We start from the raw sequence: 18,825 nt of genomic DNA on the forward strand, positions 1-18,825 counted from the left end.
TACCTTTGGGCTGCTTACGAGTATCGATGCTGATTTTGGTCTAGAAAAGGAAAAGAAAGTAACACATCTGGTTGCTTTTAGCTTGAGAGATCTTCGATCCTTTTTTTTTTTTTTTAGTGCTTTCTTTAAACGTTTATTCATTTTTGAGAGAGACAGAGCGTGAGTGGGGGAGGGACAGAGAGAGACTGAAACATAGAATCCAAAGCAGGCTCCAGCCTCTGAGCTGTCAGCACAGAGCCCAGTGCAACCTTGAGATCATGACCTGAGCCGAGGTTGGACGCTTAACCAACTGAGCCACCCAGGTGCCCCAGTCTTCAATCCTTTTAATGGTTGATTCAGAAACTCATTTTTCTTCAACTTCTTTTTTGGTTTTGTTTTGTATGGCCACTTTTTTTGGTTTGTTTTAACAGTGACAGCCTGGAAACGAAGCCCTCATCTTGTTATTATATGTCCTAAATGGAAAAATAATTATCTCAAAAATGACGTTGATTGTTTAATGTGTGGTAAACGGAACCAATGTAAAGACACACCGCTACATTTTGGCTCGTGTTGGGAAACGCTGTAGAAATAGCTGAAGATGAGAAGTAGGCTAATCTGCAGTTTGCGGGTAGCTTTTGGCTTGTTCGCTAGGGTTCTGCTTAGAAATCTAGTTTTGTTATAATGATACATTTGGAAGATGGAGGTTTTAGGAGTCACTTTTCTAGCCCCTCATTCTGCAGATCAGAAACTGAGGCTGCAAAAGTAATTTACAGGAAGGGAATAGCGGGCTGGGAGCAGTGCTGGTCTTTTATAAATTCAGGTTTGCAGTTTTCGCCTTTGATTGCCCTCCCTGCAACCTAGATACTGGCTTTGTAATTAGCACATACTTCCAGCAGGTGGCGGTAGGTGATGTGAGTTGAGACTTTGAGACCGGTGCTTCTCCGAGAACCCCACAGCAAATAGAAATTGAATGACAGCCCCTGCCCCAGCCCCCAGGTGTCTGCCTTGTTACTAACTTAAGTCCACCTGGAGGCCAGACTCAGTATATCTCTCCCCTAAAGCAAATCCAATTCTTTTTAAAAAAATCTTTAATGTTTTATTTATTTCTGAGAGAGAGAGAGACAGCATGAGTAGGGGAGGGTGAGAGAGAGAAAGAGACAGAGAATCAGAAGCAGGCTCCAAGCTAGCTGTCAGCACAGAGCCTGTCGGGGGACTCGAACCCACGAACCGTGAGATCATGACCTGAGCCAAAATCGGACGCTTAACCAACTGAGCCACCCAGGCACCCCAAGCAGATCCAGTTCTAAAAGCATTGGTGAATAATGTAGACTTCATTAGAGGGGAGAAAGGGATGACCACAGGACACATGACTCATCCACGTGACTTTACCAGGCTTCTCCATTAGCTACTTGTATTCTCTCTCCCAAGTCACCCTCCTTACTGCCATCACAGATCTCTCTTCTCCTTCCTTCACTCAGCTTGTCATGCCCCCTCTCTTGACCCAAGTCATTTAGCTCTACCGGGAAATTCGAGTCTCCACTCGATAGGATAAAGCCCTCAGGTGGCTGAACACCCTGTCCTAAGAACACAATTCCACTATAAGCTACCATCGGTCCAGCCTACCCCTCAGGGGGCTCACCACTGCCCCTAGTGGGAGCTGCCCAACACAGTAGTCTCCTGGAATGCCAGGTCAGGGGAAGTTCTTTTCGAAAATGTCCTATTAAGAAAAATTAGAAAAAGAAGATTTTCCTTCTATACCGTAAACCCAGTTCAGAACTTCCAGGAGATTAAAGGAGTTATATGTGAAGGTACCTAACACAGTGCCTGGTAGTTAGTGAATGGACACTCACTAACCAACAATGTGTCTTTCCCTCCTTTCATGATTGACGAATTTGCTTGCTACTTCCCTCGTTTAGCCAAGGTTTGGAGCCTGTAGCTTATTTATACTGTAGATATTGGGTAATTTGAATTAAACTGCTCTGAACTTACAATAGTCATCTCATTTTCTTGGCTTTGATTTATATGTCTTTAAAAGTCATGTTCTTTAATTACTCCAATTGTGAGAAAATTAATTATTCCTGCTTCTTTTTAAAGGAGTTTATTAAAATATAGATATAGTAATTATCAATATAAATCATTAAAATATATCAACCACTTACTAAATGCCAAGCACTGTTCTAATAACTGTGTAGAGATTACTGCTTTAGTTGGAAATAGTGTGCTGTGGGCTTTGAAACTGGAGAAATCTATGGGGCACCTGGGAGGCCCAGTCTGTTGAGTGTCCAGCTTCAGCTCAGGTCATGATCTCCCAGTTTGTAGGTTCGAGGCTGGCATTAGGCTGGGCTCTGTGCTGACAGCTCAGAGCCTGGAGCTTGCTTCAGATTCTGTGTCTCCCTCTCTCTCTCTGTCCCTGCCCACCCTGCTCTCTATCTCTCAAAAATGAATAAATCTTTAAAAAATTAAGGAAACTGGAGAAATCTGGGTTCAAATCCCGACAGCACCTCTGACTAATGCTTGGCCTCTGGGCAAAGTTACCGAATGTCTGTAAACCTCTACATGCTATGAAAACTGAGAACCATAATACCTATCTCATATAGGACATAGTAAATACTTGATACATTCTAGAACTCTGAAGCTAACAGGAAGAGAAATTTAGGTTGCCTGCTCTCAGAGATGTACTACATTTCATCGTTACTTTAGGCACTGAGTCACTTCACCCTATTCAATCTTTACTGACTGTACACTTCTGATGTACCAGACGTTAGCTGCTCTAGGCCCTGGAGATACAACATGGAAGGCGTAGAAGCAGTCCCTGTTCACAGAACCTACAGTTTTATGGGGGGGAGTAGACATGACCCAACCTCAGATTCACAAATAAGTATAAAATTTCACATTTTGGCCTTTGGAAGGAACAGTATGGACACTGGGACAAATCAGTGGTAAAGGGGATATAATTTAGATGAGAGCGTGGGGTTGGGAAGACCTCATAAGGAAGTGACTTGAGGTCTAAAGGTAGTAGGAAGTCCTCAGGGCTGGAGGGGGGAAGGAATGCTTCTGTTTGTGTGGGCCTTTGACGTCTCGGGAATCTTTATACTCTGAAATATTTATGGCTGCTTTGGTTTTAACTTAATACCCAAACTATCAACATTACAATGTGAAAACCTGGTTTTCAGTAAGCCTTCAAATTTAACTTGCAAATCTTGATATATTGTTTACAGATCTAAAGCAGTAATTCAAACTCGACACACAGTGTCCTTAAACAAGCAGCTCTTTTATAAGCTCAGTTAATGAAATTTCCTGAAACATTTCGCTTGCATTACTAGACTGAATAAATTCAATTTTCTGTTTAAACATTGTACATGCCTGACAGGGCAAATTTGCAATTTTTAGTAGCCCTTTGTAAGTCCACATATGACCCTGAAGTCTAAGAAATTAAACTTAAATGTGGTAAGCCAAGTTCTGTTAACCGTACAGACATCATTTTAAAAAGTCAAGTTTGCGTAAATTTCAAATTGTAAGTTAAAAATTAATTATGCATTTGAAACCAGAGGCAAAAACCTACTATGTGAGATTCACTTAAAATTATAGCTATTTTAAATTTTTTAATGATTATTTATTTGCTTTGAGAGAGAGGGAGAGTGCGCGTGCATGTGGGCATCTGCATGTGATCAGAGGAGGGGCAGAGAGAGAGGGAGAGAGAGATTCCCAAGCAGGCTCTGGGCTATCGGTGCAGAGCCCGACAACATGGGGCTCGTACTCATGAACCATGAGATCATGACCTGAGCTGAAATCAAGAGTCAGATGCTTAACTGACTTAACCACCCAGGCACCCCTTAAAATGGTAGAATCTTTAAAAATCAAGCATATTGTGGGGCACCTGGATGGCTCTGTTGGTTAAGAGTCCAACTTCGGCTCAGGTCATGATCTCACGGTTTGTGAGTTCGAGCCCCGCGTCGAGCTCTGTGCTGACAGCCAGCTCAGAGCCTGGAGCCTGTTTTGAATTCTGTGTCTCCCTCTCTCTCTGACTGTCCCCTGCTCACACTGCCTCTCTCTCTCTCTCTCTCTCTCTCTCAAAAGTAAATAAAACATTACAAATTTTTAAAATTAAAATAAATAAATATCAAGCATATTGCTTATTCTGAATTTTACAGAAGTATAAGTCTGATTTATTTCATTATCTTTCTACGGAATGCTTAATCTTCTCAGGGCTAGAAAATCACTAAGAGAAGCAGATTTGCCTTCTTAGGTCTAATAGGGTTTTTAGGTTGGAAACTCAAGACCACAACATTGTTATTTGTTGATTCAGAGATTGGAACGGGATACCTGAAGCTTATGTGTATATGAGATGTTTGTACTCAGCAACAGTAGGACATGCTGGATGGCTTTTCTTTTTTTATTTTTGGATGTTTTTTGTATGTTGGTAAAAGCTCTACCCCAAGCCCGCTGTCCACATCATTCAGGTTGAGTTTTACAATCAGCGTTGTCTAGATATAAGAGTTGCAGCCTTACCTATTAAAACACCCCACAGAACTCTTCTTTCAATGTCTGATTCAACCAGATGAAATTCTGAAATACCGTGTCCCCACCTCTTCTATGTCTCATCCATCTAATCTCTTTTCTGACTGATAAAATTCTGCATTGTTTTAAAGGATCTTAAATTCATCATATACTTCTATCTGGCTCTTCTGTTACTACTTTGAAGTCATTCTTTTTTAAATTAAAATTTGTTTAACGTTTTATTTTATTACTGAGAGAGAGAGAGACATTGCGCAAGTAGGGGAGGGGCAGAGAGAGAGGGAGACACAGGCTCCAGGCACCCAGCTGTCAGCAGAGCCTGATGCAGGGCTTGAACTCATGAACCACAAGGTCATGACCTGAGCTGAAGTCAGACGCTTGACTAACTGAGCCACCCAGGTGCCCCTCTTTGAAGTCATTCTAATGACATCCACACATGGATGAATTTTTAATTTATATTTAAGCAAAATTACTATATTCACTTACATGTATCACTATAACAAATAAGTATGAAACAACAAAATTAACACCAATGTGTTAGCAAGTGAGCAACATTTAGAAAAAAACAATTTATATAAACTTTTCCCTTTGTGAGTATCATTATGAAGTCTTGGCTTTTCATAGCCTCAATGTATTTTAGTGAGTGATAATCATTGTTTTCCTTTTAGCCCCAAATTTCACAAATTAGTCAGTGGGGGCACCTTTAAACTCATCCCCTGGGTCTTTAACTCTGTCTCATTCATCTTGAGAAAATTTCTTCTTTCTACACAAAGAGGTCTCAGACTCATCCTGAAATTCCTTAAAAAATACTGAATTCATTAAAAAGTACTGTATGATATTCACAGTGTCACATCACAGTTAACTCTTGTTCCCACTGGTGATAAGTAGTCCAATTACTTTGTCTACAATCACCTATTATCATTCTCCCTTCTCTATGCTTCATCTTTTTTAAAGTTCATTTTCAATGTGAGGCCCTTAGTATGTTTTATGCCTGACCATTCCAATTTATTGGTAGCTTTTTACTACTGCAGGTTAGGGGAAGTCCCCATGATATGATGGGCTCCATCCTCAAAGTCAGACATAGCAGTTTCATGTGGCCACCATTTGGCCTCCCCCCCCGCCCCCCACCCCTGTGACTCAGTGCATGGTTACGTATGCATTCTTCCTTCCGCTGTCCACAAAAATAGCATTTCTGGTAATATTACATTAACTCCTTTTTAAAAACCTTATTTTAAATGAAAGCTTTTCCATTTTTCCCCTCTCTCACTTTTTCTACCATTTCCTCTCTCTTTCCTGTACAACATTTGCTTACCGACTAGGTCATGTCATACCAAACTATAGGTTTCAATTATACTCTTTCTTAACTATATTTCCTACGAGTAGTTCTTATACATTTAATGATAGTGTCTCATACAGAGGAAATAGCAAGACAGGAGGCAGAAAGGGGCTTGGTGGATTTGAGGAAAGTGAGAATCCCAGTGTGGCCGAACCTTAGTATGGGGGGTGGGGGGGCGAACAAGACAGTGTGTGGAACAGAGCAACATACTTAGTTGTTCCATTTATGTTATTAAACCACTAACTTCACTACAAGCTAACATACTTAGCAGGGGGGATCAGTTGGGTCAGAGTGAGTTTTAATCTAGGAAAGGTAACACAGCATATATAAAAGCACGCAAATAGAAGTTCCCAAGAACGAAAAAAGAAATGGGTATTTTTTAGTTTGTCTACCAATGCTCAGTAAATGTTTATTGAAGATGATACCTTCTTAACCATATACCTTTCATGGAAATTTTCAGGAGATTAAATCACTCAAAATCATATACTATGTGTCAGAAAGTGGAATTAAGATATGATAGAATAAATTAGATTTTGGCTTACAATTAATAGAACTGTATTACCCTAAATCAATGACACATAATAGCATGTTGTTGTTTATTGGAATGAAAAAAAGCACTCAACTCCCTAAGATTAGTTCTGGAGTAAAGTTTTTAGTAATGAAGGAAACGAAGGGATTTTTCTTCAGTAATGAAAAAATGGAATATAACATTTTTAAAGTGTTTTTATTGCCTTTACAGGTGGTATCATAGAAACATTACCAGAAATCAGGCAGAACGCATTTTGAGACAAGAGGTAACTCAGTTTATTTATGAATAACTTGTGAATATTTTCAGAATTTTGGAGAGATGTGCATGATGAAGATGTGACCCAACTAGAAAGTTTTTTCTTCCTGTTCTTTACCGTTCTAAAATTACTACAACTTTAGCTCTACTGCACATTTTCTGATAAGCTGTAAAGCAGATGTATTTGTATCAGATCATGTTTTTCATGGACCTTCATTGTCATTTTGGTAATATTTTGTTCCTTAAATGATTTCAACTCCACCATACTGAAACTGCTCATTCGCTCCCACGTGCATTCTGCCAGAAGAGTCTATATTTGAATTGCCTATATGCCTTTGTGTCTCAGGCAGCAAAATAGACACTCTGTCTTCATAAGCTTAGCTAAGGCTTCTTAAAAACACAAATATTGAAAAATACACAGTGCTGCTTTTTCTTTGTTCTTTGGGAACAAAAGGAAGATTGGGGGGTGCAAAATATCAAACTCAGATCAAAACTGCTCTTTTAGGTCAAAACAAAACAAAAGTGCACGCAGTTTCCAAAGGACGGTAAGTATGAACTGTGGGCAAATGTAGAGTCAAACCTAGAAACTAGGGAAGAGGTGTGTGTGTCATTTTGTACCGCTGTCGGATGTTGAGGAAATCTAGAAATATGAGTGAGAAAGAATCAGTTCTGTAATTAAAAAGTCAATGCCAGGAATGGCTCAGGACACAGCAAAGGTCCAGTTCCTAGCAGGGGGATAGACAGAGTTTGAGGACACAGACTCAGTCTCGGGCAGTGATTGGAGGTTGGAGGTCAGGCCTGGCTTCCATGGCTAGGAGGAAAGGGGGCGTGGCGGCAAGTGCAGTGCTCTTCTGGCATGGTGGCGGCAGGTGGACTTCTGTAAAGTGATGTCAGTAGGCAGAACTGGAGCAGCCAAGGTCTCTAGCAGGTCCATAGCAAGTAAGTTAGTCGCAGGTCATATGGTCGTAAGATCACAGGGGCTGGGCAGGGTCAGACTGAGAGCTTCTGCAGCTGAGAGGAAGTCACAGCAGAGCCAGAGTCTCCCTACAAAGACTAGAACAGCTAATTGCACAGNCCATAACTTTCTTTAACAAAATAAAACACTGCAGATACAACTGAAACCCATCCCTTCCCTCATCTGTTTCATCCCTGCCCGCTCTCCAGTAGAAGGGTGCGTTCCCATTGTGTCCATGTGCTTATATTTTTATCATATATATGTGCATAAACAACCTGTAGTGTTATTTTATGTGTTTTAACATTTGACATAAGGGAGATCATATGTATGTTGATTTTTAAAAAAATTTTTAACGTTTATTTATTTTTGAGAGACGGAGAGCATGAGCAGGGGAAGGAAGAGAGAGAGGAAGACACATAATCTGAAATAGGCTCCAGGCTCTGAGCTGTCAGCACAGAGCCAGATACGGGGCTTGAACACACAAACTGTGAGATCATGACCTGAGCTGAAATCGGATGGTTAACTGACTGATCTACCCAGGTGCCCCAATTTTTTTTATAAAATTTTTTTAATGTTTTATTTCTGAGAGAGAGAGAGAGAGAGAGTCAGTGTGAGCAGGGGAGGGTCAGAGAGAGAGGGAGATACAGAATCAGAAGTAGGCTCCAGGCTCTGAGCTAGCTGTCAGCACAAAGCCTGTCACAGGGCTCGAATCCACAAACCGTGTGGTCATGACCCGAGCTGAAGTCGGACGCTTAACTGACTAAGCCACCCAGGCACCCTGAGGCGCCCCAATTTTTAATGAAACATTGTATTTCTGTTTTTTTTTCACATGGGTACATAACGATCAAACACAGTCCTTTAACTGCTGTATACTACTTCATTATGAGTATACCAAAACGTATTAAAAAAACATTCAAATTGTTTCTAACTTCTTAGCATTATGAACAGCACTGTTAAGAACTTTCTTGTGCAGATCATCTTGTACCCAAGGGCAAGTGTTTCTCTCCTTATACCCAGAAATGATCTGGTCAGAGTCTATGTGCGGATTTATCATTACAAGATATTTTGAAATCATGATTCAAAGCACTTGTCCTAAGTTGTTATACTCTAACAACAAATGAGAAACTGGCTCCCTACATTCTTGCCAACAGTTAGTAGCTTCATACTTTTGTCCAATTCATTGAGAAATTGTATATATATACACATATATTTTTTTAATTAAAAATTTTTTTAATGTATTTTTTAAATTTTTTTAAAATGTTTTATTTATTTCTAGGAGAGAGAGAGAGACAGCGTGAGCAGGGGAGGGTCAGAGAGAGAGGGAGTCACAGACTGAAACAGGCTCCAGGCTCTGAGCTGGCAGTCAGCACAGAGCCCCATGCGGGGCTCGGACCCACGAACCGCGAGATCATGACCTAAGCGAAAGTCGGACGCTTAACCGACTAAGCCACCCAGGCGCCCCTAATTAAAAATTTTTTAACGTTTATTTTTGAGAGAGGGAGACAGAGTGCGAGTGGGAGAGGGGCAGAGAGAGAGAGGGAGACACAGAATCTGACACAGACCCTGACGTGGGGCTCGAACTCATGAGCTGTGCGATCATGACCCAAGCTGAAGTTAGGTACTTAATTGACTGAGGTAGCCAGGCGTCCCCTGTATGTATATTTTAAAATGTGCATTTCCTTGATAAACAGTTCCATTGAATGATTTTCATGTGTGTGTTGGGCATCCTCTGCTGTTACATGGCTGCTAATATCCATTGCTCATTTTTCTATATTACAGTGTTGTTTGCTTTTTCAACTGGTTAATATGTATTTAAAAGTATATTCTGAAAACAGTCTTTTATGTTACCACTATATTCTTCTAATTTCTGGCTTAAAACTTTTTTCATGTTCTTTTCTTATTTTACGTGTTAAAATGTGTTAATGTCAATTTTTTCCATTTTTATGATCTCTCTCCTTGTTTCTTTTTTTGGTACGATAAATTCTTTTCTCTCCTGAAGTAAAAAAGGGAATTTATATATATTTTTTAAATGCTTTAAAGATTTGCTTTGCATACTTAGGTCTTAATCTAAAATGCGTGTGTATGTGTGTTATGTGTGTGGATATTTGAAAATATATACATATTTTTCCGTAGATCTTAAACTATTTTTATAATTTATATATTTTATATTTGTTTTTTAATGTATCTGGATTAAATCCTAATGGTCATGAGGCATTTAAATTTTTTTTTAAGTTTATTTATTTATTTTGAGAGAGACAGAGATGGTGTGAGCACGGGAGGGGCAGAAACAGAGGGAGAGAGAGAGAATCCCAAGTAGGCTCTGCACCGTCAACGCATGGCATAACATGGAGCTCAAAGTCATGAAACCTAGAGTTATATGCTTGATTGAGCCACCCAGGTGCCCTGGTCACGAGGCATTTAAAAAATATACATGTAGCAGGATTCTCGGTGGTGACACCGAGGCTTTTCTTTCCAGGAAGTAACTTTATTTTTGCTGGCACTGCTCAGTTGGGTTTGTAGCCAAAGAACTGAGCCCCGAAAGCCACGTGGCATAGTTTCTTAATGTATTTTTTTACTTCTTTGTCTCCCATATATGGTAATACACAAGCATGTAGTCTAATTAAGTGGTCTCATGTTACAAGGTCATGAGGGATGACTTCTAATTTCCCAGTCTCTTTGTCTAGTTTTAGTATAAAGGCTATACTACCATCATAAAATGAATTAGGACATTAGGTTTTGTCTCTTTTTCCAGTCTTTAAAATAGTTGATATTGAATACAAGTTACTTGTTCTTGAAGTTGCGCGTATCTCTTATAAAATAGTTTGGACAGGCTGCTTTATCAGATATTTGATTACTGATTTAATTTCCTTTCTTTCTTGGGATGTTTGATAATTTATATTTATGTGAAGAATTGCCTATTTTATATTTATTTTCAAATGTATTGCATATACTTTTATAGAAATACTTTATCATTTTATCTGTGTCATATTTCAACAGACAGTATGTTCATATGGTTTAAAAGTCAAAGGATTCTGAAGTTTTCTTCCATCCTTGTCCCCAGGTCACCAATCCTCTTCTCCAAAGACAAACTTCTATTCTTAGTTTATTTTGTGCTTTTTCAGAAATACTTAATACATACACAAACAGAAATATACTTTCTTATAGCATTATTTTTACACAAATAGTAACATATATACTCTTGTGTACATTACTTGTCTCATTTAACAATATACATTGGGAAGGAATCTTTCACGTGTCCTCATGCATTCTACACCTGCATAGTATTTCTTACTTTGGACGTATCACAATTTATTTAAGAAATTTAATTAAAATCTAAGTAGTATACAACTTTTATGAGCATTTATGCAGGATAAATCCCCCAAGGTAGAAATTCTGGGTCAAAGGGAATGTACATTTCTAATTTCAGTAAATGGTGCTTATTTCCCCCACAACCTTTCCAGCAAGTGTTTAGTGAAACATATGGATCTTTGTTCTCTGACATCTCATTTCCATGTAGGTTTCCACTATATTTTTCTCTTTTTAAAATTATTTGTATTAAAAATTTTTTAATGTCTATTTACTTTTGAGAGAGAGAGCGAGCATGAGCGGGGGAAGGGCAGAGAGATAGACACAGAGTCTGAAGCAGGCTGCGGGCTCTGAGCTGTCAGCACAGAGTCCTACACGGGGCTCAAACCCATGAACTGTGAGATCATGACCTGGGCCAAAGTCGGGCACTTACCTGACCAAGCCACCCAGGTGCCCCTCAGCTACATTTCTCTTACCCTAGGAATGCTAAGCATCTCCGTATATATGAAATTTTATACATTTTGTCTCTCCATTTCTGTTTGTATCATTTGCAAAATTTTCAGTTGGCTTTTTAAAAAAATGCTTTCTTCACAATTTGTAGGACCTCTGTAGCTGTATTAAGGAAATTAGCTCTTTATGATGTATGGCAACACTTTTCCCAGTTTTTCTGTTGTAATATTATCTTTTGCCATGAATAGTTTTTGAATTTTATGTGTTTCAATATATCAGACAAATTTTTGTAAAGCTAGAAATTTTGTGTCAGGTTAGAATCATCTTACCCCCTCCAAGCTTTTATTAAAAAAAAAATTCCCATATTTCTTGATTATCTTAGTGGTTTTATTTTTAATGTATGCATGTCTGATTGATTTATAATTATTTCTGACATAGAATAAGTTATGATCTGATTTTATTGTTTTTCTGGATGGTTAGCAAGTGTTTACCTTTTCTGCATTGATTTGAGATGCCACTCTCATCCTAAACACAACTCCTATGTTGCACTACGTCTGGACTTACTACTTGCTTTTGTTGACCCACTTGTCAATTTATGTGATGCCTTTATCTGTTTTAAATACTGAGGCTTTCTTTGGTGTGGCTCACCTCCCTCATTATTCTTTGTCAGAAATATTCTGAAGATACGTTTTATATGTATGAACTTCATAATTACTTTGCCTAGTTTAAAAAAGCTTCCTACTGATGCCTTAAATTTACAGAGCAATCTGGGGAAAATTGTTTGGGCATTACAAATCTGTGTGGTTCGGGGACTGATTTGTTCTGGGACCCGTATATTAATTATTCATCTAGAAAACATTAAAATTAGGTCCCTACTTCAAGCAAAAATAAATCTTGGATGGATTGAAAACCTAATGAGAGGAGGAAACATCTTTGTATTCTTTAGGAGCACTTAAAATTTTTCTTCATATAGCTCTTGCAAATTTATTTTTAAGTTTATTTTAAGGTATTTTTTTGTTATTGTTGCTACTGTAAATGAGTGTATTTTTTTTTACCTGTGAAAACTCTTGAGTTCTGTGAATTAATTTTGTAACTGATGACTTTGGTGAATTAAAAAAAAAATTTGTAGTAGATTTTTAGTTGGTTTTCCTGCATTTCGGGTAGAGAATCTTACCAACAACAAACAGTGATAATTTTAAATTCTCTTTCACAATTTATTTTAATTAAAACAATTTTTGTTTTTGAGAGAGTGTGCGTGAGCAAGCAGGGGCGAGGGGAAGAGGGAGAGAGAGGGGAGCTTAAGCAGGCTACACACTCATTGTGGAGGCTGACACAAGGTTCGATCCCATGACCTTTGGGTCATGACCTGAACTGAAATCAAGAGTCGGGTGCTCAACCAAATGAGCGAAGCAGGTGCCCTCCCTCTTTTACAATTTAATGCAGTATTTCTTTCTTTCTTTCTTTTTTAGTTTGGTTTGGTTTTGTTTTTGCCTCTCATTTAGTTGCATTAGCTGCTATCTCAGAACAGCATTAAGTACCAGTGCTGACAGTGGGCATTTCTTTTTCCTGATTTTAGTTGGAATGATTTCCATAGGAAGCTTAATGCTGGACTTGGGACTAAGGTAAATAAGGGCTATTTTGTTCAGGAAGTACATATATATTACTATTTTACCAAGAGTTTAAAGAAAGCTGATACTAGAAATTGTATTTTTCAAATGCCCTTTCAACGTCTACGGTGATGTTCATGGGATTTTCTCCTCAGATCTATTAATAGGATGAATTATATGAACAAAATCCCTAATACTGAAGTTTTTTTGCATTCCTGTATGTAATCCCTCTGAGACATGGTGTGTTATTGTTCCCTTGTGCTATTGGACTCAGTGTGTTAATATTTGGGTAGGATCTTTGTGTGGACCCGAGTGATACTTGTTAGTAATTTTCCCTTTTGTGCACAGTCTTTGCTGTGTTGATGTTGATTGTAAACCCATTTTGTATCAAAATTGAGAAGTCTTTCTTCTTTTCATATGCTCTGGGATCGTGCAACATTACAATTTGTCACTGTGGCGTTTTTAATGTTGCAGCTCTTCTAAAACCTCATCCATTTTCACTTTCAGGAGGTCCATTAACATTTGTAGATAGTCTGGAATCAATTTTGATGAATTTTATGTTTTGCTAGTTAATTACTCACTTCATTCAAGTTCAAGATGGTTCTTTTTTTTCTAGATCCTGTGGCTTATTTTTTGATAGATTTTCCCCATTATTTATTGTTTGCATGGGTTAGCAATTTATGCATTTCATTGTTTTTCCGCGTATAACCAGATTTTGAATTTAATTGCTATCTCTAATTATACTTTTGCCTTTAGAATTTATTCTTTTCTGCTCTTGTCTTTATTCATTTCTTTCTTTACTTGGTTCTTATCCTAAATTCTTGAGGTGGATACATTTATTTTTGTATTTCCTTCATTTATTGATATAAATAATTAGACTGAATACTGTTTGGATTGAATAGCAGAGGTTCTGATATGTAGTGTTTTCTTATTATTTTCTAGCTGTATTTAGATTTCCTTGAGTTATATCAAAGAGAACTTTACCTAGTAGAAGCTGTCTCCTTTGGAGCTTGTTATTAATTTCTACTTTTATTGCTTTGTTGCCATGACTGCTGTTTGTTCTCTTTCCACTGTGAAGAGGAGGTCACTACATGTACAACTTTATTACATGCATGTTATATATGCATATATATACTGTACATACAACTTTGCTTTTTATCTCTTAGTCTTTTACATCTTTGTCCCCTATGCTATGTAACACAATCCTTGGACATGGTAGGACTTCAATAAAAGCTAGATTTTTATTATTTAAAAAGTTTTTAAATGCTTATTTTTGAGAGAGACAGAGCGTGAGAGGGGTGAGAGGGGGATGGGGGGCAGAGAGAGAAGGAGACACAGAATGTGAAGCAGGCTCCAGGCTCTGAGCTGTCAGCACAGAGCTTTATGTGGGGCTCAAACTCACGAACCATGAAATTATGACTTGAGCTGAAGTCAGATGCTTAACTGACTGAGCCACCCAGGTGCCTCTAGATATTTATTCTTTTAAATGGTTATGAGATTTTTTGGTTTAAAAATTTTTTAATGTTTTTATTTTTGGGAGAGAGAGAGAACTGGGGAGGGGCAGAGAGAGGGGAGGAGACATGGGAAACAGGCTCCAGGCTCTGAGCTGTCAACACAGAGCCCAACAGGGGGCTTGAACTCGTGAACCACGAGATTGTGACCTGGGCCGAACTCAGACACTCAGCCGACTGAGCCACCCGGGTGCCCCGAGAGTTCTGGTTTAAACATATGACCAGAAAATGAGGCTTGCTCCCTGGTAAGCATCTAGAAGGAAGAGAAGACTCTGCTTGATGTATTGTGTTCACCCTGAGGGTCACACCATGGTGTTTGGTTTGGGCAGTTCTCAAGCAACTTATTGACACTTCGTAAGTGTAAACTTTCACGGCTTTTGCAGGCTTCTGAGATATTTCCCTCTCCGCAAGTGTAACACTCAGTAAAGGTGAAAACTTTTACGATACCAAACAAACAGCCCAAACCAAACAGTACAACATTCGAAGTCATTTGAAACCAATTTACAGCGCTGTATTGGAGTTTTCCAGAGGATGGCTGTCAGTCGGAATCCAATTCATAACCTAACGTCAAACTTACGATATTCTTCTCTCCTGCCGACTCTCTTCTCGTCTCTCTTGTCTTCTGGTAGCAACTACAGTGGTTTCCCCGATCTTCTCTCCAGACTCCCTCAAAGCTTATTCTCCTTCCATCCCCACCATGGATTCTGCTTACTTTTCCCATCACCTACTTTTCCAGATGTCTTTCTCCCTGCTTCCCTCACCCCACCGGCCGTGTTGTTCCTTTTCTTCCAAAATACAACCTGTCAAACTGTCTTCGAGTGCTTCCTATTCATCAGCTATTTTTATCTATTATTTTGACCAATATAACAAAAAATAACTAAATGGTGAGGAACGTAGTTGTCAAATGCAGAATTTTTCTTAGAAAAATCAGGCACAAAGTTGTAAAAATACTCATACATTACAAATTCTTGGCCCAATTGTATAGATGCGACTTATATATATTTACATACTCTATAAATTATGTTATAAGTGTGACTTAAGGGAGATAAGATTGCATACATTTGTGAAAACAATTTCATCCACTTATAGTAAGTCAGTATGGTTTGGATTTTGTTCCTGAGATGTAGGTTTGTCTTTCTTCCTAATGAAGAATAAACTAGCACACACAATGTCTTGTTTTGCAGTCTAAAGAAGGGGCATTTATTGTCAGAGATTCAAGACATTTGGGATCCTACACAATTTCTGTGTTTATAAGAGCCAGAAGGTAAGCAATTGGGATTTTTAAAAATGTTTATTTATTTATTTTTGAGAGGGGGGAGGAGAGCACATGCATATGCATGAGGGGGAGGGGCAGAAAGAGAAGGAGAGAGAGAATTCCAAGAATTTTGTACTAATAGCACAGAGCCCAATGTGGGGCTCAAACTCATGAACTCTGAGATCATGACCTGAGCCGAAATCAAGAGTCAGACGCTTAACCAACGGAGCCACCTAGGCACCCTAGAGCTGGAAGGTACGCGATTGTGATTTTGTTCACTTTAGAGATAACAGTCTGTCTTCCAGAGACACTGTCACATGGAGAAAGTGAAATCTCAGCATAGAAGATTGCTGGCCTGGAAGTTAGCATAACTAATCACATTCAAGTTGCGTCCCTAACAAGCTCTGTGTGTGACTTTGGATAAGTTATGTGACTTCTCCCATCTCCTTTTCTCAACCGTGAGGCAGTTGGCTTAGTTGTAGCAGACGCTGGTGATGCTTTTCTCCTATACATTGGTGTACCTTGGCGTTTACCTGTAGAGACTTCCCCTGCACTCAGCAAGCTTCCCTTTCTGCCTGAAGATTTTCTCTGGCGGTGGGAACTCATGGTCCCCATGGGTAGATTGGAAGTGCCTGAGACTTAGCATCCTAGGAGTGACACTCTATCAGCGAGGAACGGAAGATTAGCCCCTCAGCGGCTTTGCACTTTAGTGGGACAATTCTCAGATGTGTTTCACAGTCTCTCATAGCTTCCCAGAGCCCTAGCAGCTCATAGCAAACCTGCTCAATACAGCCTCTATCGGCTTTCTTCCCTTCTTTGTTTCCTATCTCCTTACATCCTCAAAGTGCATTTATTCACTCATTGAACTGATACTTGATATTCAGCAAATACTTATAAGTGTCCCTAGTGGGCCCTCCTTTTTTTTGGACACTGGAGTTGTCAACTAGACGACTTTGGCTGAAGTTATGTCCGAATCTAAAACTCCAATAAGATAGCTATGGAATTTACCCAGGGGTAGCGAGGCCCCTGTTGAGTCTAACCCTCTCTGCAGTGTATGGTGTTAATAGGATAAAAGTTTTAGAGGTGGAGTCCTGTTGCTTAATGAACTGACTTCGTTCCAAAGCGATCTTTTGCTTGTTTGTTAACTGACATTTTATTGATTGTAGAAATATGGAGGCTACCATCAAACATTATCAGATTAAAAAGAATGACTTGGGACAGTGGTACGTGGCTGAAAGACACCTCTTTCAATCAATTCCCGAGTTGGTCTGGTATCACCAACACAATGCAGCAGGTAAGTCAGGAGCAGCGAGGCTGGGAGAGTCAGCGAGCCAGGCCCCAGGCAGGCAGTGCATCTGTGGTCTCAGGCACTTAACAGGAGCAAATACCCCTGTAAGAGCCTGAAATACAACCTGTGTCCTGAACAGTTCTCCTCACTGATGCTTCTTTGTTTTTGTAGTCAGGGGACAAGAGGTAAGTTGATGTTTTACATTTCTGCCACGTTAGAAAAATGAAAGGTGGCAGAGAAACAAAAGGCAATCTAATTTTCAGTACATTTGTTCCTGAAATTTACATATGGCTGAATGTAATAGAATTTCAAATATCCTGAAAAATGATGCTTCCTTCTCTTTGCCCCCATAAATTTGCTCTCGACTTCAGTTGCATAGAAAATTACTCTTAAATATCTCATTCTCTGTTCTTTCTTATTTGGAGAACAGAAAAAATTATATAGGATGCAGCCTTTCCGTTACAACTTGCCTTAAATAAAGCAGAGGCATCACTGAACCCCCTTCCCTAGGTGTTGTTTGCAATAGTTGCTATTTTTGCAAACTTATCATCTATGGAAAGATGCAGGATTCCAGAAAGCTCCACCACAATTACAATCACAGCTCTGGCCTTCAGCCTTCACCCAACCTGTACGGGACCACTTTGAACTCGTAGAGGAATCTTCGTACCTCAACGTTATAGAATTTGGAACCCACTGTAATTTTTCATGTTGTTTTGACTTCTTGTCATACATACTTTTTAAAGATTTCTCTCATGAAAAGTTGTGTTGATAAAAAAAAAAAAATCCCTTTTGGAAAGCGGCCACTTTTCCATCACAGTATTTCAAAATATCAGGAGTGGGGCGCCTGGGTGGCTCAGTTGGTTAAGTGTCCGACTTCGGCTCAGGTCATGATCTCACAGTTCATGGGTTTGAGCCCCGCGTCGGGCTCTGTGCTGACAGCCAGCTCAGAGCCTGGAGCCTGCTTCAGATTCTGTATCTCCCGCTCTATCTGCCCCTCCCCCGCTCACACTGTCTCTCTCAAAAATAAATAAACATAAAAAAATAAATAAAAATAAATAATTATCAAGAATAAATCCAAGGAAAATTTTATCCACTTATGGGATGAGTCTGCATAGATATTTTAGATGGTCACTGGGAGTTTGGTTAGAGAGGAAGTAGCAGTGAGTCTGAGCGGGGCCAGGGAGGACATATATGTGTCTAGAGATGGAAACCCTTAGAATAAGGAGATCAGTTCTGAGGTTTTTTTCTTTATACTCCTGTTTCCCTTCCCTTCAAAGAAAAAATTTGAGCAACAGAGTGGTTAAGGTGGTGAGGTTAAAAAAAAATACTAAGGTAGATCAGGATGTGCTGACATGAGAAGATGTTAGTGATAAGTTGTTTAGTAAAGAGAGAAAAAGTGCAAAGCAGTCTATGAGAATATAGTCCCACTTTTGTAAAAAAAAGTGTAAACATGTTGTGTGCCTAGAAAAATTCTGTTAAATTTTATGTAATAATTTTTAAACTAACAAGATTATAACAGATTACAAAGTTAATGCTCACCTCTGGGGAATGACACTGAGGCAAGGGAAACTTTTATTTTCTGCCGTAGAGATTGCTTTAGGGTTTGGTATTTTTGTTTGAATGCACATAAATGAATGTACATAAATTGAATTTACAGAAAGTTCATTTCTGTCTTCCAGCCTTTGCACATGCTGTTCCATCCGCCTGGAATGTTCTTCCTCCTAATCTTTATAAGATGGTTCCTTGTCAATTAATATTATTATACTTATAATGTATAAAATACCAAACAGATCATTTTTATTTTTTTATTATTATTTTTTTCTTGAATAGTTTTTTGTC

General features: G+C 38.9%; 1 protein-coding gene across 3 annotated transcripts in view; it reads left to right on the forward strand.

Annotated features, from left to right (window-relative positions):
- The window catches only part of TXK (TXK tyrosine kinase), a 61,218-nt gene that overhangs the window by 24,008 nt on the left and 18,385 nt on the right, over positions 1 to 18,825 (forward strand). For all 3 annotated transcript variants that reach the window (XM_077757702.1, XM_077757701.1, XM_077757703.1), the window contains 3 exons: positions 6,570 to 6,624; positions 15,628 to 15,707; positions 16,865 to 16,992. In XM_077757702.1, coding sequence (XP_077613828.1) covers positions 6,570 to 6,624; positions 15,628 to 15,707; positions 16,865 to 16,992 — 263 coding nt within the window. The remainder of the gene's footprint in view (positions 1 to 6,569; positions 6,625 to 15,627; positions 15,708 to 16,864; positions 16,993 to 18,825) is intronic.

This window comes from Crocuta crocuta, unplaced genomic scaffold, assembly GCF_008692635.1.
Source record: "Crocuta crocuta isolate KB4526 unplaced genomic scaffold, BGI_CrCroc_1.0 scaffold282, whole genome shotgun sequence".
NCBI lineage: Eukaryota > Metazoa > Chordata > Mammalia > Carnivora > Hyaenidae > Crocuta > Crocuta crocuta.